Source organism: Macaca nemestrina, chromosome 15 (assembly GCF_043159975.1).
Source record: "Macaca nemestrina isolate mMacNem1 chromosome 15, mMacNem.hap1, whole genome shotgun sequence".
In the NCBI taxonomy this organism is placed as follows: Eukaryota; Metazoa; Chordata; class Mammalia; order Primates; family Cercopithecidae; genus Macaca; species Macaca nemestrina.
The window spans coordinates 43,137,278-43,163,643 of record NC_092139.1 but is presented as its reverse complement, the minus strand read 5'-3'; the positions used below and the strand labels follow the sequence as shown (position 1 = coordinate 43,163,643).

Here is a 26,366-nt window from a genome sequence, read left to right as displayed (position 1 = left end):
GTTTGTAAGTGTCACAAGTCGGAACAGAGTAGCAATTTGCATTTGTTGGGCATCTTGTCCTAGCATTCAGGTGCTTTGATGCATTATTATTCTAAAAATGACATTAGTAGCAAAATATGTAATCTTTAGGCCATGTTTTATATCCCATTTCTTAAGAATGTCCTATATATGACCTGGAATCTAAAGTACCTTGGCAATTGGAGATTTGATAAAAGATCAAGATTGGAAACCATATGGTAGATATAATTCTCACAGACAAATAGTCCAACCCAATTACTGCTAACAGACTGCTCATTACTTCCTTCCAAGAGAATGAAATTTGAAATAGAGCTTGACAGGAATATAAATAAACACAGATATTATTCCTTCTTATGTGGCTACACCAATACATTTCATACACCTGTGACTGTACCTTTATAGCTTTATATTGTGGTTATTTTTCTGTGTTTCCTACTAGTTGAGAACTCCTTGAGGGCAAGGACCATATTTAATATATTTCTGTATCCCCAACACCTGTCATAAGGCCTGCAACACCACAGATGCAAAATAGTATTTCCTGAATTTATGCTTCTCTATCACATTGCTTTGTTATTTCCAGGAGTCACTAATGCCAGCACGTGCATAAAGTTGAAATACATTGTAATCATTATGTTCTAAAAGTATCCCTACATTACCAATGGTTGAGGTCTGTTACAGAAACATTTATGGGTATTTATCAGACACTGTTCTAAGCTCTGTTATAAACAGATCAACAAGACACACACCATTTTTCTTACCCTTGGACCTTTGTCCTTATTGTTCCTTCTATCTTGAATGCTCTTCCCATACCCTTACTCTCCTCTGTATCCCTAGGACTCCTCACTTGCCTTACTCAGGTCTGTCTTCAAATGGGACCCTCTCAGGGAAGCCTCTTCAAATGACACCCTCTCTCCACCCCCACCCTTGGTCCAGGCTTTGTTTTTCTCCTTACAACATATTGCTTTCTTAACAGTCTGCCTTTCATCAAATTTAAGGCTCCATATTATTGTAAACCACACCATTATTTTATGTACTATTACAAAAGCAAAACTTACTGCCAATTAAACCATGGCGTGCTATCGATCAGGACCCATTCAGAGTAAGAACTGATGAAATGCATTCATTTACATTATTCTTTGTCTGGTCCTTTTAATTAGAATAAAGATCTCAATCTTTTTTTTAAAAAAAGTTCTTATTCTCCAGTGCCTTAAAACATAATGGGCATTTAAAATGTTAAATATGGGAGGATAAAATCCATGTCTTCAAGAGTGAGATCAAGTAAACAGTTATGAAACAATATAATAAATGCTCAAGTAGAAGATGGTAGGAATTTTTGTCTGCATGCAGAGAAGAGCGTGTCTCCCTCCCAGCCTGGCTGGGAAGAGCCTTTCAAGGGAGGTGATGACCAAGCTGGTCTAGAAGAGTGTGGGAGGCAGACCCACTGCAGGAGAGGATCTTCAAGCATCAAAGTCCAGGGATATAAAAGTATGAAAATGCAGGAAAACTGGAGGTTATTCTGTCTGACCAAAATGTGTGTTGTGTCTAAAGCAGTGATTCTCAACCTTGAATGAGTATGAGAATCGCCTGCAGGGTTTGTTAAAGCACATTGTTGGGCTCCTTCCCCAGCAATTCTGATCCCATAGGACTGGAGTGCAGCAAGAGAACTTGCATTTCTAATAGGTTCCAAGGTGACTCTGATACTGCAGGTCCAAGGACCACACTTTAGGAACTGCTGGCCTGGGGGGAGGCTGGAGGAGGCAATTGGTCATCTCAGCTCAGGTGCTGCTGTACACTCAGCCTTGGTGTATATGCTCAGATGAGGCATGGAGACCACGAGGGGAGGAGGGCAGCAAGGGGCTTTTCATTTCCTCATTATGATGTGCAATAAGTAGAGTACAGGAATTTTTTCTATAGCTTCCTAAGTCTGGGGAAAGCAAACACTTTTCCTTGTGTCCAAGATGTCCTCTTGTTCTTTAAGACTGAAAGAGAACAAATATACTAACTTTTGTCTACACCAGGCTCTTTAAAGAACAATGTCTCCATTATATCCCAACATTTAGATTAATGTTCCCATAAGGAAACTGAGGCCTGGAAGATTAAGTGCTGGGACACAACTCCCCTACTCCCAGCTTTTATATCCCCATTAGTGAAAGGGAAAATAGGGCCTAGAACTGATTGTGCTGCTGCCAAGACTCTCCCTGCCCCTGTCTGCTCTTCAGCACCCACAGCGTCACTACCACCCATCTGGAAACTATCCATACTATTCTCCTGTGTCCTTTATCCCTACCCTGTCAGGGACCTCCATGAGCACAGGCCCTCAGCTCCTCCTTATATAGCTCTGAAAGCCCCCATAAGAATGTCATCTCCCACCCCACTTATCTTCTGGAACTCATGAACAGTCATCAGCAAAATTCCTGAAATATGCAACCTCTTCTCTGCAAATACCTCTCCCTTGCTTGCTCTAACTCAGATCAGGATATTCTATGAAGGGACACTGCTTTCTGTGCAGCCCTTTCAAGAGGGAGCTGTAACCTCCCAAACTTTAGTGCCACTGGGTCTGAAGGGTGTGTGTCTCCTTTAATCTTCATTGTTGTTTTCCCAGACTACTGTTTTATTTTCCCCCTAAGACAGCCCCCTCTCTCCCAGCTTCATATCTGATGTCATCAGACTGTAACTCCACTACCTTTTCTCATGCAACCATGTACTGTTACTCTCATCCCAACAAAGGGTGACACCCCATTCTCTGAATATGTTAGCTATCAACTCAAGATCAGTCTCTGTGATGCTCCTCCTCCTCTTCCTCCTCTTGGTGGTTTCCATATCCATAACTGTGGCTTTCTAACCCCACCAATTCCAGTCCCTCAAGCTCCTCCCCACTAATGATCTTCTCTTAAATTCTACCTCAGTCATTTAGCCCATGATCCAATTACCTTCCAGTGACCAATTCATTTCTCTGCTTCTCTTCATAGCATGACTTTTTGAAATAACTGTCTACAAGCACTATCTCCATGTTTTCTCCCCATTCTTTTGAGCCCACTTCAATTGGGACCCACCTAAGTTGGTCTTGTTGAGGTGTGATGGTCTTTGATGTGTCAACTTGGTTAGGAAATTTTATTAAATCAAACTGTAATTTGGGTGCTGCTGTGAAGATATTGTGCAGCTGTTATTAAAGTCTATTATCAATTGACTTTAAGCAAAGGAGATATTTTAGATAATCTAGTGGACCTCATGCAATCAGTTGAAGTTCTTAAGAGCAGAGCTGTGGATTCTCTGGAGAAAAAAAACAATCTGCCTATGAACAGAAGCCTGAGAGTCCCAGCCTATCCTTCCTAATGCCTATGGAATTTGGACTTACCCACTTATTCCCCCATAATCACACAAGCCAGTTCCATGCAGTAAATCTCTTAACAGATATCTCCTACTGGTTTTGCTTCTCTGTGGGTTCAACCTAGACTGATACATGAGGTTTTTCAGGTTTCCAAGATGCCAAATTTAATGACAAATTCTCAGGTCATATTTGACTTAGGCAAATTTGACACAGTTGATTATTTCCTTATCAAGGCCCTTTGCTCATTGGCTTCCAGAACAGTTCACTCTCTTGCATTTCTTATGAATCACTGGTTTCCTCACAGTTCCCTTTTGCAACTCTTCCTCATTTGTGATTACTTTTTTTTTTTTTTTTTTCTTGAGACAGGACTTTCTCTGCTGTCCAAGCTGGAGTGCAATAGTGCAATTACAGCTCACTGCAGCCTCCACCTCACAGGCTCAAGTGATCCTCCCATCTCAGCCTTCCAAGTAGCCAGGAGTACAGGCATGTGCTACCACACCTGGCTAGTAGTTTTTTTGTTTTGTTTTATTTTTGTAGATACAGGGTCTTCCTATGTTGGCCAGACTGATCTCAAACTCCTGGGCTCAAGCAATCCTCCCCACTTGGCTTCCCAAAGTGCTAGGATTACAGGTGTGAGCCACCATGCCTGGCCTGTGCTAACTCTTAAGATTGAAATGCCAGCCCTCAAATGTCTTTTTGTCTCTTCCTACTGTTCTATCTGGCTGAATCTGCAGCTAGAGTTGCCTCAAAAGTGGTGGCGGGAGAGTTCCCACAAGGGACTGCCTCAGGGTGTTCTGAGATGGGGCCAGTAGGGATTCCAAAACAGCACTAAACACCAGGCTGATTTCCAAATAGTTTCTTAGAGGAATTTATATAGATAGGGTGCTACAGCTTCCTTGTGAGGGACAGTGATACAAGGGATGTTTTACCCAGGTATATCTCCAGTGAGGGGCTTGGGTTATGAAGTTTATCTGGAAGTTTAAGGAATTTGGCTCAGGGCAGGGGCTAGTTTTGATGTGTTTAACAATATGTTTGACCTTTTAGAGTTTTGGGCAACAAGGCAAACAAGTTTATCGGTGCATGGAAATGTTCAAGGCCCCAGTTTGAATTTAAGCCTTCAGGGATTAAACATGCAGCTGGCCAGGTCACAGGACAGTCAGAACACACACAAAAAAGTGGGAGGATCTGGAAGATTCCACGTTCTACACTCACTCAGTTGACTGTATCATTCAGTTTTGTTTCTTTAAACAAAATGAATATGTTCATAATCTCAAATGTTTGCCAAATACCTACTCAACATCTCTACTGGGTTATATAAAACCATTTATAAATAAACATATCCACAATGGGTTTTTTTTTTTCTTTTTAGAGACAGGGTCTTACTCTGTCACCCAGGCTGGAGTGCAGATGCATGGTCATAGCTCATTGTAACCTTGAGCTACTGGGCCTAGGCAATCCTTGCAAGTAGCTGGGTCTACAGACACACAACACCACAACCAGTGCTAAAAAAAAAATTCTGGACAGGGTCTCACTGTGTTGGCCAGACTGGTCTCAAAACTCCTGGGCTCAAGTGATCCTCCTGCCTCAGCCTCCCAGAGCACTGGGATTACAGGTGTGAGCCACTGTGCCCAGCCTTAATGGTAAATTTTGTCTGTCAGCTTGGGTAGACTATGGTGCTCAGAGGTTTGGTTAAACACCAGGTTCAATATTGCGTGAAGGTATGAGATGTGATTTCAATCAGTAGACTTTGAATAAAGCAGATTACCCTCCATAATATGGGTTGGCCTCATCCAATCAATTTAAAACTGTAAGAGAAAAGATTCAGGTCCTTTGAGAAAGTGGGGATTCTTCTCCAGGTTACCTTCAGACTCAAGCTGTAAAATCAACTCTTCCCTGGGTCTCCAGACTCCTGCTTTCTTGCCGATTTTGAAATTGCCAACCTCCATAACTGTGTGAGCCAATTCCTAAAAATAAACCTCTCTCTTTCTCTTTCCACATTCTGTTGGTTCTGTTTCTCCAGAACTCTGGCTAATACAATGTTCAAAACCAAACTCCAAATGTCTCACCCCTGAAAAAAACAAAAAAACAAAACAAAAAAACTCCCTGCTCCTTCTCAACCTACTCCATTATAGTTAGCAACAGTTAACTTTAATGGACCTACGGGGACATGGAGAATGAATGTCTTGCCAGGCTGAAGAAGCCTCAGTCTCTGAGCCCACAGGATGGCCAACCAGCCCTGGAACAATGATCCCAGGATGTTTCTTTGAAGGAAATAGACTGCTAACATGTTTAAGCTACAGTTAGAAGGTGTTTTTCATCTTTACAGCCACTTAATCCTTACTGCTGGGCATTTCTAGTGGAGGGAACAGCAAGAGCAAAGGGCTTTTTTAGAGACAGAGTCTTGCTGTGTCACCCAGGCTGGAGTGCAGTCGCATGGTCACAGATCATCGTGACCTTGAACTACTGGGCTTAAGCAACCCTCCCAAGTAGCTGGGAGTTGCTCAGACCAAAGCTTGTAGACCACCACTGACTCCTTCCATTCCATCACAGCCCACATCCCATCCAATCTATCAGCAAATCCTGGCATCTCTCCCTTCAAACTAGACACATGATCTGACCACTCCTCACCATCTTCATTGCCCTCACCCTGGTCTATGCCACTACTCTCTCTCATCTAGATAAGTACCTCCTAATCAGCCCCTGCTTCTGCCATGGTGCTGCCATGGCCAATTCTGCACAAGGGATCAAGAGGGATTCTACAGTGTAGGTAAGGCTTTGTCACTCCTTCTTCAAAACTCTGTAATTGTTTCCCATTTCATTCAGATAGAAAAGCCAGGTCTACCAGGCTCCACGTGATTTGGCCACCCTTGCCTCTTCCGTAATCACTCAGCCCCTTGGCTCTGCTCCCATTCTGGATGCTCTCCAGCCCTGGGCCCTTTGCTCTTGCTGTTTCCTCCACTGTAAATGCCCAGCAGTAAGGATTAAGTGACTGTGAAAGATGAAAAACACCTTCTAACTGTAGCTTAAACATGTTAGCAGTCTGTTTCCTTCAAAGAAACATCCTGGGATCATTGTTCCAGGGCTGGTTGGCCATCCTGTGGGCTCAGAGACTGAGGCTTCTTCAGCCTGGCAAGACATTCATTCTCCATATCCCCATAGGTCCAATCAGCATAGAAGAGCACAGGGTACAGGAGGAAGAGGTCAACAGATAGGTCACTGCTGTCTCCTAAGGAAGGTTCACCAAGGCTTCCACTGGACACTATTCCATTGCTCAGAATGGAATCATATGATCATATGTTTATACCTGGCTTCAAGGGAGCCTAGGAAATGTAATATTTATTCTGAGAACCCATGAACATAGCTGAGATTCAGTTCTATTCTGGAAGATGATGGGTGGAAGGCTATTGTGAGGAACACTAGCATTTGCTATCTCAGCACCTTTTGGAATGACAAAGATGCACAGTGCGACTGGGGTAGATTGATATGAAACTAGATTGGAGAGGCAGGTAGGTAGGTATGGAAGGTTATTTCCAAAGTGGCTGCCCCAAATCTCTCCCATTCTTGAATATTAATATCCTTCTTCCAATCAAGAGGTGGGTCTCTCTTCCCTCCCCTTTGAGTCTGGGCAGACCTTATGACTTAATTTGACCAATAGCATAGACCAATGGAATGTGGTGGCCTAGGCTTTAAGAATTGATTCTGGCAGCTTCCTTTGTTGCTCTTTTGAGATTCAGCATCCAGGTAAAGAAACTTGAACTTGACCACTAAATGTGGAGAGACTATGTGGAAAGGGAGCGAGCATCCCAGGCAGACATCCCAACTGAGGCACCAGATGTGTCAGGAAAACCATGTTGGACATTTCAGCCCCTGCGGGGTTCCCAACCAAACACAGCCATACTAGCGACCCCAGTCAATACCAAGTGGAGCAGAAGAACTAGCCAGCTGAGGCCAGTCAACCTAGAACACCATGAGAAATAATGAATTATTGTTGCTTCAAGCACTCAGTTTTGGGATAGTTTGTTATGCAACAATAGATAACCAGAATAGCAGGGGCAGAATCACATGGAGGTTTATAGGCTTGGGAAAGGAGTTTGGCCTTTGTTTTTAGTGCAGAGGGAAGCATTAGGGGATTTTAAACAGATGAGCTGCACAATCAGTCTGATTTATACTTCAAGAAAATCACTCTTCTACTGTGTGCAGAGAGGATTGCAGGAGCTCAAGAGTGGATGGAAATGAAACCAGGAAGCTGTTAGAGTGGTCAAAGCAAGAGATGACATTGGTTACAACCAGGGTGGTTATCTCAGTAGTGTTGAGAAGTGATTCCATTTCAGAAATATGCTGGAGGAAGAGCTGATAGTACTTATTGATTATACCAAGGGGAAAAGAGAAAGCCATTAATCAAAGATAATCCTGAGAGTTTTAACCTGAGGCTGGGAAGGAGTAGGCAAAAATTCCAGGAATTCTAATTTGAATGTTAAGTTTGAAATGCCCATTATATTTCCAATGGCAGCTTTGAGTATTTGAGCATCAAAAGGGAGGGCATTGCTGGATGTATAAACCTGAGACTCTGATTACCAAGCATCCTTCTTGCCTCTTGAAGTTTGGGTATGTTGCTTTATCCTTGCTCTTAGAGTGGGGTCCATATTCTCATACAAATGAAAAATATCACTGAATCCAAATATTAGACTTTCACATTAAGAAGAAAATTTAGAAAGGCACACTGTCTTTGAGACAGAGTCTCATGGTTTTCTTGGCACCCAGCATGCATATCTGCTAGACTTGGGATGATTAATGGACAAGATTGTTCATGACCCACTTATGGACTGTTTCTTCCATTATAAAGCCTTTGAAATCTGGAAAGCTGACTGGATTCAATTTCAACTAGAAATGCTACCATCTCTCTCTTTTTTTAATCATTAAACAAAGCCCACAGTGCAGTCATACCTTCAGAGGTTTTATTGTTACTAAAATATAGCACACATTACAGTATTTGTGTATCTTTCATGTTTTCTGTCCTAATGGCTAGAATATCTAAAATGGGAAATAATAATCCAGAGCTGGTTAGCTCTCACTGATTTTGGTAATTAATTTTGATCATTCAAGAGTACCTTATTTTTGATTATTCAGGACTTTTGTTGTTTCTATTTCTTGTGAATAACATCCATACCGGAAGATAGCCAGAGAGAAAGAAAAGAGGAAGCAAATAACTCTTAATATTTTTTCCTTATTGAGTAATCCACTAAGAAAACTTCACAATGTGTCTTTCTGCATAACATTGAGGAGTCTGCCATCTAACAGGAAAGTTAAGGCACACATATGAACATCTGGCACACTCTAGCAGCTGGAAGTATCATTATTTTTTTAAACAAAGTAAGTCTACTTTGAATGTTCTCTCCCAATGCTGCTAACTCTCCAAGGCTGAAGGGGAGCTCACTGCAGTAGATACTTTTGGTGCCCTACTCATATTCCCTTGTCTCCTCAACTTCCCGTAACTTTAGTACCATCTCATTCATGCCTAAGTCTTCCTGCCTCCGGCATATGCAGCTCTCTCCCTGAGGGCTTCTCTGGCTCCAGGAGCTTGCTTGACCTATGAGGGGCTGGTTGGAGCTACTAGGGAGTCACTACCCCCAAGAAAAACTCCCTTCCAAAGAGAAGAGAACGCTGATGGATAAATACCCCTTGTCTCCACCCTGGTGGGACAATTCTGAGGTGTGTGCTACACCATCCTGCCATCTCTAGTGAGATTGTGCCCATTGCCCACAGCAGTAACACTCTCCATAATTATTCCTTAGTGTTTTACTTCCATCCCCCAACCCCTCATTATATTTCCTGGGATCACCTTCCAAATAAAATACTTGCACTCAAATTTTTCTCTGAGGCTCTGCTTTTTGAAGAACACACACTGCGACATCCCAAATCATTTGTCGTCTTCTTCAGAACCACACAATCACACTAGGACTTTTAAACACCTGGGGAGTGGGGGAGGTGCCCACTCCTCAGTCCCAGAGGTCACTGTAGCCATTGTCTCTTGTCCAACCCAGCAAGGGCAAGAGCGCTCGGTCCAAGGAAGCCTTCACTCCTGGCAGCTCCCTTTGTCTACAAAGGTTCATAAAGCAGCAGAAACCAAGGCTTGGAATCAGGCAGCAGAACCATCTGAGATTCTGCCACTTCCTGGCCCTGGACTTCAGAAACCCTGTGTCTTTGAGGACTCCAAGGGGCTTTTTTGCTTTTCCTCCCCCAAAGCTAAAGAGTTGGGTTCCTGCCACTCTGCCTCTGCACCCCCCTCCCTTCCCTCTTCTCTACTCTAGGGTAAGTGGGCTAGACCGAAGGCTGGCAAACTTTCCTTGCAAAGGGCCAGACAGCAAACATTTTAGACATTGTAGGTCATACGGTCTCTGTTAGAAATCTTTGACCCTGTTGTCACAATGCAAATGCAACTACAGGTCATATTTAACTGGATGAGCATGGCAGTGTTCCAACACAATATTTTTATGGACACTGAAATATGAATTTCATATAATTTTTATGAATCACCAAATATTTTTCTTTTAACATTTTTCCAACCGCAGAAACATAAAACCCATTCTTATCTCATGGGCCATATAAAAACAGGTGAGAGACCAGATCTGGCCAGTGGAATATATAGTTTTCTGAAATATATAGACTATCAAAAGCAAAATTCTGTTTAGATTTTATTACCCTGCTGAACTCCCTTTTTGACTGGCATTATTTAAACCAAATCTAATTAATGTTGGGAATGCATGGGATTTATCAAGTCCCGATGTATTATCAACAAATAAATCCTTCTAGTGCAGGGATCATGTTTCTTTGCATTTTCTTCATAGCACTTTGTATGATGGTATCCATAAATTAAATTAATTTATAACAGCACCAAAAGCGGGGAGTTTATTATTTGTTCATTTATTTTATTTTATTTTATTTTATTTTGAGATGGAGTCTCGCTCTGTTACCCAGGCTGCAGTGTAATGGCATGATCTTGGCTCACTGCAACCTCCGCTTCCTGGGGTCAAGCGATTCTCCTGTCTCAGCCTCCTGAGTAGCTAGGATTACAGTCGCCCGCCACCATGAGCTGCTAATTTTTGTATTTTTTTTTTTAAGTAGAGATGGGGTTGCACCATGTTGGTCAGGCTGTATTATTTGTTCTTTACTGTGCTAAGTGCTGTGCTGAGGGGCTCACTCACTCATTTCCTCATTCGAAGCAGAAATGATAAAAACTGTACTAATAGGTTGCCATGACAATGAAATGACATTGTGCCTTTGACAAATGCTCTTTGTTCATTGCAAAATGTCAGGTGGTTTAGTGATGGTGTTTTTAAAGTATAGGATGTGATGATCTCTATGACAGTGTGGTGGTTCTATAAAGAAGAGAAATTTGGAGACAGGAGAATAAATGGGTTCTGTTTTTTAATCTCCATGGTGTTGCTTTGTGACCTCGGATTCAACATTTGTACAAAGGTGATAAGGTTCTCCATTTGCCTGTAACATGGAGATTAAATGAGAGAGCTCACTAAATGCTATAAATGTGTTAGATTTAACTTTAACATTTGGGGTCTGCACTATGAGTGTGTGTGTGTGTGTGTGTGTTTAGGTAGAAATCTAAGATGGCCCCCAATACTCTCACCTCCTTGTATGTGTACTCTGAATAACCCCTTCCCATGAAGCATGGGCAGAACTGTGAATCTGATAAATTTAACTTCCTTGATTAGGTTGTATTATCTGAAATAGTTGGGGGAATTTTGCAGATACAATTAATTTTGCAGATATAATAAGTCAAACCAGTTGACTTTGAGGTAATCAAAAGGGAGATTATCCTGGTAGGGCTGACCTAATCAAGTGTGTCCTTAAAAGGGACTGCTAGATCCTTCCTGAAAGAGGAATGCTAAAAGAGATTCTGCTGCTGGCTTTGAATGGGTAGGCTGTCACGTTGTAAAGAGGAGATATATATATATATATATATATATATATATATATATATATATATATATATATATACACACACACACACACACGGCCATGTGACAAGGAACTAGGCAGCTTCTAGGAGCTGAGAACTACCCTTGATCAACCAACAGCCAGCATGCGAGTGGGGACTTGAATCATATAACTGCAAATAACTGAATTCTAAAAAATAACTACTTGAACCTGTAAGTGAATCCTGAGACTCAGATGAGAACACAGCCTAGCTGACACTTCACTTTAGTCCTGTGAGCTTCTGAGCAGAGAATCCAGCCACACTGTGCCCAGACCTTTGACCTACAGAACTATGAGATAGTAAGTGGGTTTGCAGTAACTTTGTGGTCATTTGTTATGCAGTAATAAAAGAGGCATACAATTCTACATGGGGTGATAAGAATAAGTGTGTAAAAGACAAAAGTCTGGAACTAATGGCTAACAGGTGTGGTCTGGGTCATAAATTCTGCATTCCATTCTGAGTAGGGAAGAATTTGGAAGGGTGTCGTGGGATGCAAGCATCATAGACAAAAGATTCCTGAGATCCATCTTTTCTCATGAAAGGAAGAAAAGGAAGTATTTTGTTAGAGAATGTGGGACTGGAGCATGGGAAGTTTGTGCCTCCATATAGTTTGAGGTCATGAAGATGAAGACAAGGGAGTGTTTCAAGAATGGAGCAATGGTTGACTGTATCAAACATTGCAGAGAGGTTTTGATGAGCATGTAGAAGAGACACATAGGATTTGGCTAGGTGAAGGTTATCCACATCTTGAGCAATGCCAATGGACATGATGGGAGTTTAACAGTGAGTTTACCTCCACATTTAAAATCCATTGATATTTGACAAGGATGCCAAGACAATTCAATTGAGAAAAAGTTTTTTCAGCAAAGGCTTTGTAGATCTCTAGAACTTATGTAAAAACAAAAACAAAAACAAATGGTTCTGGGACAACTAGGTATCCAAATACAAAAGAATGCAGTTCGCCCTTACAGTATATACAAAAATAATTCATAATGGAGCAAAGACCTACATGTAAGAGACAAAACTATAAAACTCTTAGAAGAAAGCAGGCATAAATCTTAGTAACCTTGGATGAAGCAATGGCTTCTTAAATATGACACCAAGAGCACAAGCAACAAAAGAGAAAATTAGACAAATTGAACTTCATCAAAATTTAAACTTCTGTGTTTCAAAAGACACCATGAAGAAAGTGAAAAGACAACCCACAGAATAAGAGAAAAATTTTGCAAATTATATATCTGAAAAAGGACTAGTATCTAAAATGTGTAAAGAACTCCTACAACTCAACAATAAAAAGATAATACAATTTAAAAATGAGCAAAGGTTCTGAAATATGTATTTCTACAAAAAAGATCTACAACTTGCCAATAAGCACATGAAAAGATGCTTAATACCATTAAGGATCAGGGAAATGAAAGTCAAAACCGTAATAAGATACCCCCCCACACACACTAGGATGACTATAATAAAAAAGGTGATAAGTATTGACAAAGATATAGAGAAATCAGAATCTTCATACACTGTTGGTGGAAGTGTGAAATGATGCGGCCACTTTGGGAGACAGTCCGGCAGTTCTTCAAAGAGTTAAACATAGAGTTACCATGTGACGCAGCAATTCTACTCCTAGATATATACCCAACAGAAAAGAAAACATACATCCACACAAAAACTTGTATGTGAATGTTCATAACAGCATTATTCATAATAGCCCCAAATCAGAAACAATCCAAATATTTTTTAACTGATAAATGAATAAATAAAATGTGTTATCTTCCCTTAAAGCTTGGTATACTGAAAAAGTTGCAATTTGTCTCTCCAGAGGTATGTAATGAATATTACTCTATTAAACATCTTATTGAAATGAACTTTGCTAACCAATTATTAAAAGTATATAATCTAATACATTTTTCCAAATATTTAAAATCATACCTTTATACATCATGCAAAAATAATGACGTGATATTATTTTAAAATTCCTAAAAGAGTTTCTATAGGTTATGTATTAAGATGAAGAGGAATTCTCAGCTAAAAAGGTAAACACAGCCATAAATGATCTTCAAAATACCACTCTTTGAAACTTAGGATATGCCTGGAACTGTATGTATTAAACGATTCAAAAGCTAACTTGATTCTCACAGCAGCACCATGAGGTAGGTGGCATTACGTCCATTCTACAGATGGAAGGCTCAAATTCCACGGCATTAAGTAGGATGTCTGAAGTCTGCAGCTAGTGAATAGCGGAGTTAGGATCTAAGCTGTAGTCAGTGGGATCCCAAATTAGACTGTTAATGGCCACACTGACTTCTACAAGTAGAAAGTTTAGTCTGTCTCAGCTGATCCCAGCTGTACCCATTTCCATTTTGCTTTGCACTATCATTTAATGTTACTGCAGATCCCCTTGGGAGAATATATGTCAAATTTATCATCTGGGTTCTCTTTAATCCGACAGCTGCCTCCTTTTCTAAGTGGATATTTCTGCTCTTTTTCCTGGGTGTGTCATTTCTTGTGCCTTGTGAGAGGCTCTTTCTTAAGTTACTCTTGTATTAGTTCAAATCACTTTTTTTGTTGTGAACTTGGAGAGTTGGCATGGAAAATGCTAGATGGGAAGAATAAAGAGAGACTATTCCACATCCAACTCTGCCTCCCTCACTCAGCACAGGCTTTTGAGAGGAGTAGAATAGTTTCCTTGTGGAGCAGCAAAGCCCACTGATTTAATTTTATGCTCAAAACTCTTCTAGGTAATTATGCCTCTTCAACGGTTTCCAGTAAGCAACAGGCTTCAGGAGTAAACTATGTTATTTTGGCATTATCACTATTGATCTTCTGAATGTGTATATGTATTTTTGTATACTAAATTATATTTTATTTCCCCCCATTTTCTTTATACCATGAGAATATATCTAATGCTCATGGTATTTAAAACATGGTTTTAATTGAGATTTATACATGCAATGGAAGACATAAATCTTAGGTGTATTCCCTGATTCCCTGATCAGTGTTTACCTGTATAAACACCCATGTAACCTCCACCCAGCTTAAGTTATAGACCAGCAGTTCTCAAAATCTTTGGTCTCAGGAATTCCTTAATACTCTTAATATTTTTTAAAAACTCAGAGTTTGGTTACGTGAATTATATCTGTCAACATTACTATATTAAAAATTTGAAACACGAATTTCAAAATATTTCTCAATTCAATAAAAATAACAAAACTGTCACTTGTTAATATATAACCAATATTGTGCTATTACAATAACATTTTTGTGAAACATAACTGTATTTTCTAAAAGTTGGTGAGAAGAGGCATTGTTTTACATTGTTGCAAATCTCTTTAATGTATGGCTTCACAGAAGTCATCTGAGTTCTAATGTCTTTTTCTTCATTCAGTCTGTTGTGATATGTCATTTTCACTGCAGCATATGAAGAAATCTGGCCTCCCACAGAGATGGATTTGGAAACAGGAGGACTTTACAGACCCTCTGACAGTCTCTTGGGGACACAATGGCTTGCCAAGGGATCCGTGATACACACTTCGAGAACCGCTTGCATAGACCATCATCATCCTGGAAGGCTTTTTCAGAGAGGACCACTACTCTGACCTTCTCCTTCAAGATTAGCATTGTCTTTCCTTGATCTTCATGTATGTGGAATCATAAGGTAAGTACTTTGGTGTGTTCTATTGTGTGAATATACTAAAGTTTATGAATCCATTCTCCTATTGGTACACATCTGATTTGTTTCTAGCTTTTTATTATTATGAATAAAGAACATGCTTTTGGATGAACACATACAAATACACTCATTTCTTTTTTTCTTTTTCCTTATTCTTTTTTAAGATGGGGTCTCATTATGTATTACATGCTGGAGGGTAGTGGCTATTCACAGGTGTGATCACAGAACACTACTTTGTACTCTGGGATTAAAGAGGAGGTATAGCCTTGAATTATATCCTCAGCCTCCCAGGTAGCTTGGGTTGCAGGTGCGTACCACCATGCCTGGCTTACACTCATTTCTCTTAGAGTGTAATTGCTGGGACATAAGATTGGCAGATATTTAGCTTAATAGACTTCCAAGTCTTAGAAAATATATTTACTTTGCTGAATTTTATTTCAGCATATATTAGTTAACATAATACACTTTTAAATTATTCTAAGTATATTTAAATACATTTCTCTTATTAATATCTAATATATGCTGTTATATTTTTCTTTTAAGAATTTTGCTTTAAAATCAGTGTAACTACTCAATACCATGTATTTCCATTGCTAGACTACTGCATTTAAAAAATCTGTGTCCCATATTTTATGCAATTGGACAAAGTAATGTGGTAAAGTAATTCCCCATTTATCTGCAGTTTTAGGACCCATAACTCAAACAGACCAGTCTGAAATCAGCTACTTAATATTAGCATCCAAGACTGTGGCAGGATGTCATTTGAGTGACCAGGGAGCCCAAAGGAAGAAGAGAGAAGGTTTAAAAGCAAACCAAAAAAAAAAAAAAAAAGAAAAAACAGGGAGGGGGAGGGAGAAAGTAGAAGACGAAAGAAGAAGAAGGAATAGGAGGAGGAGGAAGAAGGAGGAGGAGGAGGACGAGGAGGAGGAGGTGTTTGTCAAATGACAAAGTTAGTTGAAAGCATCAGCAGTCCAGGTTAGAGGAATTGAACAGCAGACCCTCAGAAGGTTACCAATAAAAAGAAACCTGAGACATCAAACAAGAGGCTTAGCAGCTGGAATCACTCCCTGAGAAAACCATTTCCATGCCTATCGGTGATTCCAGTGGCTTTTGAAAGCTGCAGTCTCTGGGACTTTGAAATGAGACTGTTTTATCATCTTCCTATTTCCAGGGCTTGGCTGTATCAGCCAGTTATGGCCACATAACAAAAAATCCCAAAATGCAGGGGCTCAAATCAACATCCGTTCACTATTTCTCATGTGGTTATGAGTTGGCTGGGTGTTCCCACTGCTCTGGGAAAGGTGTGGCTGATCTCAGCTGCAGGCTGACACATCTATTGTCAGCTGGTAAAATGGATGAGGTAACTCAACTCTCCGCAAGTCACCCATACCCGCCAGCAGGCCAGCCCTCTCACATGCTCTCATGGCAGTGTCAGAGACTCAAAGGGAAGAAAAAAAAATGTGCCTTCACTTGGGTCAAGCTTGCTGTTACAGCGTGAGTGTTCCTTATCCAAAATGCTTGGGACTGTAAGTGTTTCAGATTTCAGATTGTTTTTAGATTTTGGAATATCTGCATATACATAATAAGATATCTTGGGGATGGGATCCAAGTCCAAACACACAATACATTTATGTGTCATTACATAGTATACACATAACCTCAGGGTAATTTTATATACTGTTCTAAATAATTTTGTCCATAACAAACTGGGGCCATTAATGCCACCCACCTACCATATGAATATGGCCTAAAGCTAAAATTGTTGATATGTTTTTAAAATAGAGTGAATTACTGGTAAAAACAAACAAACAAACAAAAAACAACAACAACAAAACACAAGTTGAAGGGCTGGACGTGGTGGCTCATGCCTGTAATCCCAGCACTTTGGGAGGCTGAGGCAGGTGAATTGCCTGAGGTCAGGAGTTTGAGAACAGCCTGGTCAACATGGTGAAACCCCATCTCCACTAAAAATACAAAAATTAGCCAGGCGTGGTTGTGTGTGCCTGTAATCCCAGCTACTCAGGAGGCTGAGGCAGGAGAATCACTTGAACCCAGGAGGCAGAGGTTGCAGTGAGCCAACACAGTGCTACTGCACTCCAGCCTGGGTGACAGAGTCACTCTGTCTCTTAAAAAAAAAAAAAAGTTGAAAGAGTGTAACAGTGAAACACTAAAAGAACTAACACAATTGACCCCATTTTGTTTGGTTTGGTTTAAGGGGCCTTTTCCTGTTCCTGCACATAGGCTAGGCTGATTCGGGCACACAGATAAAATACAAAAATAGCAATTTTGTATTTGTACTCTGGGATTAAAGAGGAAGTATGTAAACAACTAACTATGTTTTGCTAAAGATTTATAGGAACATTGTGACTTGACCAAAGACAAAGCAGTTTCCAACGTTCTCAGACCCTTGTTGGCACTCAGATGTCTGCAGTTGTCGGTCACCTCTTGATCCCAACTCCTCCTCTTTCCATTGCCCTTAACATAAAGAGTCTGAAATGAGTACTGACCAAAGATGGTACTTTAGGATGCTAGTCTGCCACCTTCTCAGTTTTCTGGCTCTTTGAACTAAAGTCACCTTCCTCGTTCCAACTCCTTGTCTCTCCACTTACTGGCTATTGTATGGTGAGCAGAATGAGTTGTAACTGGGTTACAAGGGTAGAGAGGATAAGAGTGGTTTTTCTAATAAATATTTAATTCATGAACAAATAAAGTTAGTTCAATGCTGAAGAAATGTCTAACCATTTATATGGCTACTTGATGTAGGAGAAGTGAATTCATAATACAGGGTATAGCCTGTAGGGTTCAATAGGCTGTGCTATAAATACCACACCCTAACAAAATACCGAGATGTTTCTAAGGAAAAACAAAAGATAGAAGTGTTAAAAGCTGCATGTGAATTTTGAGAAAATCCATGAATTGCTTGAAAAGGGTAAACAATTTTGATGGATCAGTATAACATTTCCTCATTCACATTATACGATATCAAAGTTCTGAAATGACAGATGGTCAAATCCTTTTTCCGTCTGTTTTGTTTTTGGTACATTCTGATTCATCTAAAGCTATTGGGTTCTGGTGCAAGTGATTAGGTATACAATATTAAATTGGCCATCATTGGAAATTTTTCCTAATTTTATTGTGCTGGACACTCAAAAATTTCCAGGATGAAGTACTTCAGAAATTGCCCCTTACCCTGAACTTCCAAGAAGGTAATGCTAGGAGAGGAAAGGAGTGGAAGAGGCACAGCATCATTTATCACGATAAGTACAGTGTAGACACCTATTTTTTAATGTAAAAGCAATGATGCTGCTATTTTAACCATCTCTCTACTCCCCCGACCCGCCTAATATTTTTTCATTATTCTAACCTATGGAGCAGAACGTTTTCCACAAAATATTATTAAAGAAGATGGCTCATAAATATTCATCCCAGAGGCACCACTCGGATTTATTATGACATTAAAGATGCAATTAAAATGTGTGCTTGAGATTCTGTTCAATGCCAAGCATCAAAGAAAAGTTGTAGAAACATGTGGCCTTGTTAGACTTGCGCAAGTGATGATGAAGGAGAAGTTATTTAGGGTTTTGAATGAGGCATCCCTAAGATAACCTCACTAATAAAATAATAGGGGTATTCCCTCTTCACTCTCCATAATCTCTTAATGTTGATGGGTCCACACTATTAGATCCCTGATGGCCACTGTGATCACTGCACTGTTTTAAAAGTATGCTAATAATAAGTATTAAGAAAAATGGTTTTTCTTGGAATTGAAAAGACACTTTGCAAAAAAGCTTCTTTTAGGTTTTCATTAAGTTTTCAAAGGCATTTCCTGCCCTGCCCAAGAGACTACACAGATGGTTACAAATCTTTCATTTTACTTCATAGAAAATAACTTAGTCATTTGATAGCTAGTGACTACCTGTTCTTTGAAAAGCAACTGAACAAAACCTGAAAAGAAATTAGTCAAGACTGCTGGAAAAGTCTCATGCTTAAATAGCTTTTAAAGTATAAATGGATAAATGAAAAATGGCAGGTTACTTCTTGCTTGGGAGAATGAGAGAACTTTTTCGAAATGGTATTTTTGGATGTTGCTTTTCAAGACTTAATAGAGCATTATTACGTAATGTGGCTAGAAAAGATGTGTACTATGTATATGTGAACAAAGAATAGTGATAAATTCATATTGACTAAAATGAGTAGGCATGTTTGGGGGCAGAAAATGAATGTTGTTAACACTAATTTCAACATTATTCTTTAGGTAGTAGACAGGAATTCTGCATTTACAAGCAGAATGGTAATATGATTACAGGTGTCATTTGGGAAGATTAATCTCTGTGTAAAAGGGATTTGGAGGGCAAAGAAATTGAACAGCAAGTTTAAAATTCTGAACATTGAGTTATAAGGAAGGAGAAGGAAGGTCCCAAGACAGGGCAGAATTCGTAAGTTTTATGAACAGATTGGGGCTGGAGGAAATGAGATGGAGCAGAAAAAGATGGCCCCAAGGTTTAGCACTGGTTATGGACTATTAAAATATGTGGGGAGGACAGATGGAGAAAGGGTCTCTATTTTTTTTAATTAATCACATGCAATGTGCACATGGCCGCCTATTTAACTATTGAAATCTGAGAGGGAGAGTCAGAGCTTCCGGAAAGAAGGGTAAAGGCTAGAATTACAGATTTGAGAATTACATGCAAAGAAGTAGAAATTAAAGGCATGTGATTGGAAGAAACAGCTAAAGGAAACAGAAGATTCTCTAAATAAGGACAGTGAAAGATAGATTTCTTTCCCTTTTGGAATTGCTTTCCAGGAAGCTCATTGCTAAATTTGAAACTCGGTTGCAGAATGGTTCCTTAGTTTAAGTTTTCTGATAAAATGATTCTCTTGTCTCCTATCTTTAAAACTTCCTCTCCTCCTTAAGGCTTAGGGTTGAGGAGTTTGTATAGTACTTTTGGAATACTACATATTTCATGGATTCCAAGATGTATATATTTTTCACATTTTAACATCTCTGAAATTGGGATGTGCCTCGACAGTCACTGGATGGTGTATCATAGTTTAATTGGCAGTGTCTTTCATTCTGTGTGGTATATAAAATAATGGTATATGCTATAATCAATAATGCCTTCGATTTGATGAAAGATGGTATTTTCTGATGTGTTTCCCTATCTTGGTAACCTGGCTGTTTTTCCATGAAGCCTTTTATTCCCCCAATAGGTGAAGAGCAACCTACTTAGGAAAAGAGAAGTATAGTACTGTATGGGTGTTCCATCAGTCAGGAATGGGTAGTTGAATATCTTCTCTGGGCTGAAAGAAAGAATAAAGGTAAGAATTGAGACTCAAGTGCCCTGGCTCCCAAATCAGAACAAAAAGTTCTGATGGTGGGAGAAGCAAGATATAGTACAAACCCAGATAGTCTTGGGGCCAGCATAAAGCTTGCTTGCTTCTTGCTTTTTGGGGCATTGCTCTGGAACATTTCAAGCCTCCTGGATTTAGAAACCTCTGTGGTATTGGAACTACACGGCCCTAGTAGCTGACAAATGACCAAAGGAGTGTTTTGATGGATGGACCTGAGACAGCACCATTGGTTCCTGCACAGCCCCCAAAGACCTGGAAGTTCTGCATATCCCAGAAGAATGCTGGGATAAACTGATACCAGAATGAGGACTTGGCTGAGCAGGGACTTTGAACCACTGGGGTGGAAAGCTGCAGTAGAGTGCAGTTAGGACGTGTCCAACAATGGGGAAACCAGACGCTCCTACCAATTGCCAGGTGGACACATGAGCTCCCCTCACACCCAGATGCCATTTGGGGCAAAAAGCAAGATCTCTTGAATGGGAAGGGCCTCTAACAGAGAATTTGACTATCAAGTAACTAAACATGTCCCTGAAAATGGGTTTTTTTTGTTTTTTGTTTTTTTATAACTGGAAGAGCTGAGTTACTTTAACTGGCAATTAATTTTTCTTCATAATAAGGGAGAATGCAAGGTTTGAGTGTAATATGAACTTACAATAGCAGGTAACACCTTTATGTTGCACATTTGAGTTGTGTGTACATTTTAATCCTACTACAATGGATTAATGATATGATGTCTCAAATACTAAAAGTAACCTGGATTAAAGACAAAAACTGGTTCCATATATAACACTGGAAAATATAAATGCTTATGGTGGTCTAGGAGGATGAAAAGCCAGAGAAGAAGTAAGAAAAATGGAAAAACTAGTAGTACCTCTCCAAAGCAGAAACAAGAGGAGGCAAGTGATGAATTCAGTCAAGTGTTACAGAATGGTGAGCACAGTTGCGCTCTTGGATTTGATTTGATTTGATGATGAGAAGCCATTCAGAATCTTTGAAAATTGGCAATCTAAATATGGTGATATTTTATTAACCAAAATTTTTCATGAGATGTTAGTGCCAAAAGATATGTAGTCTAACTCCACTGTTTTACAGATAAGGAAACTAAGAACCAGAGATATTTTACAGAATCCAGTTCAAATCATAAATAGGAGAAAAACAAGTATATTACATCTGAAGTCAACTAGAATCTGCATGTTTTGCATCATTTGGGTGAAAAACATGTGGGGGTATTAATAAGCCCCCTTTGAAAATAACAATGAGATCATGCATATGAAAAAGGCCAAACACTTGCTAGAATGCATCTTGGGAGCAAATACTCTGACGAGTGTTATGTGTATTTTAATTTTTTATTAGAGAAGTTGGAAGTTTAATTTCAATATCGATGGTATCATCATTTTCTCCGCTTTGTTCAGAGGAACACACAGAATCAATTTGTACAAGCATATACAACAATTCATTTGGTGTTGTGCACTAAAATCAGTAATCTGATTAGTTCTAGACTACCGGGTTTCCATGCGCTCCTCTTGGCTTTGGTGGCATGGCTCAATTCCCAGCGGAATACTTTTTCATGCACTGTCTGCATCTCAACTACAACAGGCTTAAAGACCATGCAGATTAACACTGTAGCAAATTGTTTTGATATTTAACAGACATAAAAAGGTCATTTCCTGATATGAAATTCTGAAAATCTGCATAAATATTTTTGTGTAAAATTAAATTAGTTATGTATTTTTTTTCAAACTAGAACTTGAAGTATCAAGAATGCCCACATAATTCATATACACATATATATAGACTTTTTCATTATGCTAAAAGTCTTGATAGTCAAATTATATTCTGTGCCATACATGTATTTAACCAGTATTTATTTGGCATTAGGTTAACTGTGTCTGTATGGATTAGTCTTTATTGGTGCTTGTGTATCATGCAAACATAGTTCTAGTATTCCTGCTTACTAATCTTGTCATGTGGCAATACTTAGATGATTTTGCTCTCTAACAGTGTGAATTAAAGAGTATAAATACTTTATACATGGTCACATTTACAAACGTTTGCCAATAATCACTTCACAATCTTTATGGTGTGAATTGTAGTATCTGGAATCTGCGGAAACAATTCCTATAAAGCAATGTCAGATGTCAACTTTCTTAAATGTGCCTAACACAGTTCTCCTTTGAGTAATGATGAGTTTTGGCACACATACACTGCTCTATTTTTCTATTGTTCTAGTAATTTCCACAACTTTTACAGGAAATTAGCCTCTGATGGCATGGTAGAGACACGGCACTTACTGATGAGGTAACTTAGATGTAGAAAAATTTTGCAAAATTATTTGTCTAGCAGACCACCACTTCTGCTAATACATTTGTAGACAGAGTTTTCTTTTCCTAGTGCATGCACTTGCTATGAAATTGCTAATGCACTGTTTTTTGTTTTTGTTTTTTTGCTGCAGCTCAAACATGTCCTAAGGCATCACAAAGGAGAGTTGTTAACACCAAGCTCATTTACTTGTGATGGTATGTTATAGCAAACATGTTTAAGTTGTATTATCAATGGTTAAACTCTGCCTTACTGGAATAGTAAATTTTTGTGGATTTGTAGCTACTTTTGTCTGGCCAAGGAAATGCAATACTCAAGCTGCTAAATAGAAGTCAATCAGACATTCCAAGTCTCTCTGGTTTCAGATATCATCTTGTTTACACATGAAGGAAACAAAACAAACAGCTTTCATCCACGGAGTTTGTGTTCAGAAGTTTGTGAGTGAATCTTTTGATGCTTTGTGGGTTTACTGCTTCAGTTTGCATTTTGGAGTTTCATACTACTGTTGCTGGTCTGCGGTCCATCTCGGCTTCCAATTTCACCATCTGCTGCATCTCCTTCGCCTATAACATCAGAAACATGGCCTTACGTGTGTTGAAATTCTTATCTGAAGGCACTTAACAACCCTGGCCTCTCTTCTCCCATAAATATGATCCTGTCACCACATTCTTGCTACTCAAAATATGGTCCACGTAGAAGCAGCGCAGCATTGCCTGGGACTTTCTTAGAAACATAGAATCTTGGAGTCTACCCCAGACCTATTGAATCAGTTAAAATCTTCATTTTAACAAGATCTTCAGGAAGTTTTTATACACATTAAATTTTGAGAAGGACTGGTTTACACAGTGCCAGAAGAACCACTTGAAAAGAGGGTAGACCACTTGCTTTATCTTTAGACTGAAAAAGGGCAGGTTACTTCTTGCCACTTCTTACCACAAACTGCTTGATTTAGTTTCTACAGATTGACACGTTGCTTTGACTGTGTGTAGATAATTTTATCACATTTAGAATAAGTATTGCTTATGTACAACTTATTTCCTAAATAGCCTGAAATTTAGTTAAAAGTAATTCCCTAAGAATCTAATTGATAGAGAAGTTCAGGTGAGAGCGTATTACATTGGACTGGCTGGAGTCTTCTGTAAATGGAATGTTACAGGAACATGCAGGCCTTCAGGAATCCTATTGTGCAAACTCTATCCCTGTGGGTTCTTACTTCTCTAGTGTAATTTTTATGGACTACCAGGAAGTAAGCAATAGTGAATTCAACCCCATGAGTTCAGATTGTCACTAAGACAACAAGCTAATTCGAGAAGAGGAAAGAGGGTATGACAGGGGCAGCGTCTGGTGAGAAATACTTGCTTGGAAACAGGAAAAAATCAAATAGTACATTTCAGTTTTTATTATCCAATTGGTAGCCTGGATGCTTTTGCCCAACCCAATGCACATATCTTTTGAGGAATGAGGATTGCCCATTTCTTTTTTTAGTGACATGCTGCTTTGAAATAAAGGACATTTGAAAATAGAAACATGGACCTATGAAGATACAAATCGGAGGCAGATTCTGAAGTGCCCTGATGTTAATATTCATGTCTGCTTAGATATTCCAACTAAATGGAAGGTTACTGGGAGGGGGTTTGGTCAACTCTGTACATTATACGAGAAGCATCTTCCAAATGAATTCTTGTGACAAAATTAATTTAACCCATAGACTATACTGTGATTTCCTTCTTCTTCTTACTTCTATATTTTGGCATTAATTTTCATTTTGGTGAGGATGGATATAATAACACCAAAGAATTAAATCCTTCTGTGTAAATTTGGGATGGGGTGGTTCCCTCTGCCCAGATATTTTTTATGCCTAAAGTATAGTAATACTCTAATAGAGAAATGAAGAAATGGAGAAAAATATACAAACATGAAACTATGACACAAACAGTATTCATAAGGGATGACAGTGAAACATTATCAGCACTGGAAATTAAATACTTTCGTGTTCAGTAAATAGTAGCAAACGATTCTCTGTGCTTCTCCCCCTTTAGCTTCTGAAGAAAGTATTGACCACGGTGTAGAAGGAAGAATCATAGGACATTACAAGACTATTCCAACAGCTAAGTTTTTGTATGACTTGGGTGACCATTCATTCTCATTTGTCTGAGGCAATTCCAGTTTATGCCTGTAGTCCTAGATATTATGAACAGAGCTGCCTTTCACTCTCAAAACTATCCTGCTATGGACAATAAATTATATGGTCACCTTACTTATGAGGGGTGATCAGGGTCTTTAGTAGATGAGACTTAGCAGAGAGCATGACAAGAGTCATCGTGTAATGTTTCTATACGCAGAGCACAGCTCTGTCATTAAAAACCACCAACCAACTTTTACTGGGTGCTTTAAAAATTAATTGGAGTCATATTAACATTTGTGAGTGATCCAACTCTGTGACCCTGTCTTAGCTGTGGTCAGTCCAAATGACAGCTGCACATCACTACTCTGGTTATGTCTTTATTACCATGATCTGTTTCCCAGATCTGCAATAGAAAATACAGGCTCAAATACCCTCAGAAGTAATTCTCTAAAGACTCTGGGCATTTTGGCATGAATATGACATCAGAAATCCAAGCATGGAATAGTCAAGCTTTTAAATCCAAACCCTTCAGATATTAGTTATGACCAGATGTGACTCATAAATGGAGACTGCACAGAGAATACGGACGTAGTCAAGAAGGAAAGCAATGTCTTGCTTATCAGAGTTTCGGTCCTACCTTGCGATTGGGACACTGCATGACAGGATTTCAAAAGCTGTTTGTACAAAAATAGTAATGTCAAAATTGAGTCATACATACAAAGCAAAGAAAATAAATGAATATTGAAGTGAATTTGAGAAATGAATGCAAAACCATATACAGAAAAGCAAAAAGCTAAGGATAAAACACGTACACACCCCTCAGTGACAAACTTTCCCCTAGTTGATCTCAACAGAAAAAAAAAAAAAGTAACAAAACAAACAACCAACGCCTGTCATCCCCAGACTGTGCCTCTCTTCTGTGGCAGTAAGTGGAGAACCTAGCCTTTAAGCAAAACCTTTTACCTCTCTGTATCAAATGATAGGATTGATGACAAAAATCAATTTTTGAGACTCGAGTGTGTGACAGTAATGGAGTCGTTAATGTTTGAAATGGTACATGTCAAGACAGATGAGATATACTGTGTAGCTGGGAGGTCTATGAAAAAACTCAAGTAGGAAAAACATCCCCAACCTTCAGAGTTTTAAGTGAATAATCTGCTGACCAAGTAGGCAAGGACATAAAGTGGCTTACAAATAGCTTAGAAGGTGAGGATCCAGAATCAGGACCAAAACATACTGCCGCTTGGTTTGTTTCTGCCAGTGCCCCCAACACTGGGTTAGCTAATGGACTGAATCCATTCCAGGCCTTGCTTTGGAAGGGGAGATTTGGGACACTGATTAGGAGTAGGGTCACAGGAAAACAGAAAGAAACCTTTGAGGGAAATACTATGGGAGAATGTTTACATTTATCTCTGGCTTAGAAAAAAAGTCTTGGGATTTAACAATTATTTAGAATATTGTTGTGGAAGTTTGAATTGTCTGGAGACATTGAACTGTTCTTGCTGATGAAATGTTTACCTGGTTATGAAGGGAGATACACTACATAGTTCCAGACCTTGCC

The 26,366-nt window shown here is 39.3% G+C and overlaps 1 protein-coding gene across 17 annotated transcripts in view; it reads right to left on the bottom strand.

The window, feature by feature from the left end:
- Positions 1-22,772: 22,772 nt before the first annotated feature.
- LOC105481530 (phospholipase C beta 4) overlaps positions 22,773-26,366 on the bottom strand; it is a 408,983-nt gene continuing 405,389 nt past the window's right edge. For 14 of the 17 annotated variants that reach the window (XM_011741179.3, XM_071079654.1, XM_071079655.1 and 11 more), the window contains 2 exons: positions 25,443-25,479; positions 22,773-23,243 (listed from right to left, as the gene is read on the bottom strand). In XM_011741179.3, coding sequence (XP_011739481.1) covers positions 23,155-23,243; positions 25,443-25,479 — 126 coding nt within the window. In that variant the 3' untranslated portion in view covers positions 22,773-23,154. The remainder of the gene's footprint in view (positions 23,244-25,442; positions 25,480-26,366) is intronic. The other 3 variants (XM_011741180.3, XM_011741181.3, XM_071079660.1) reach the window with 1 other exon arrangement.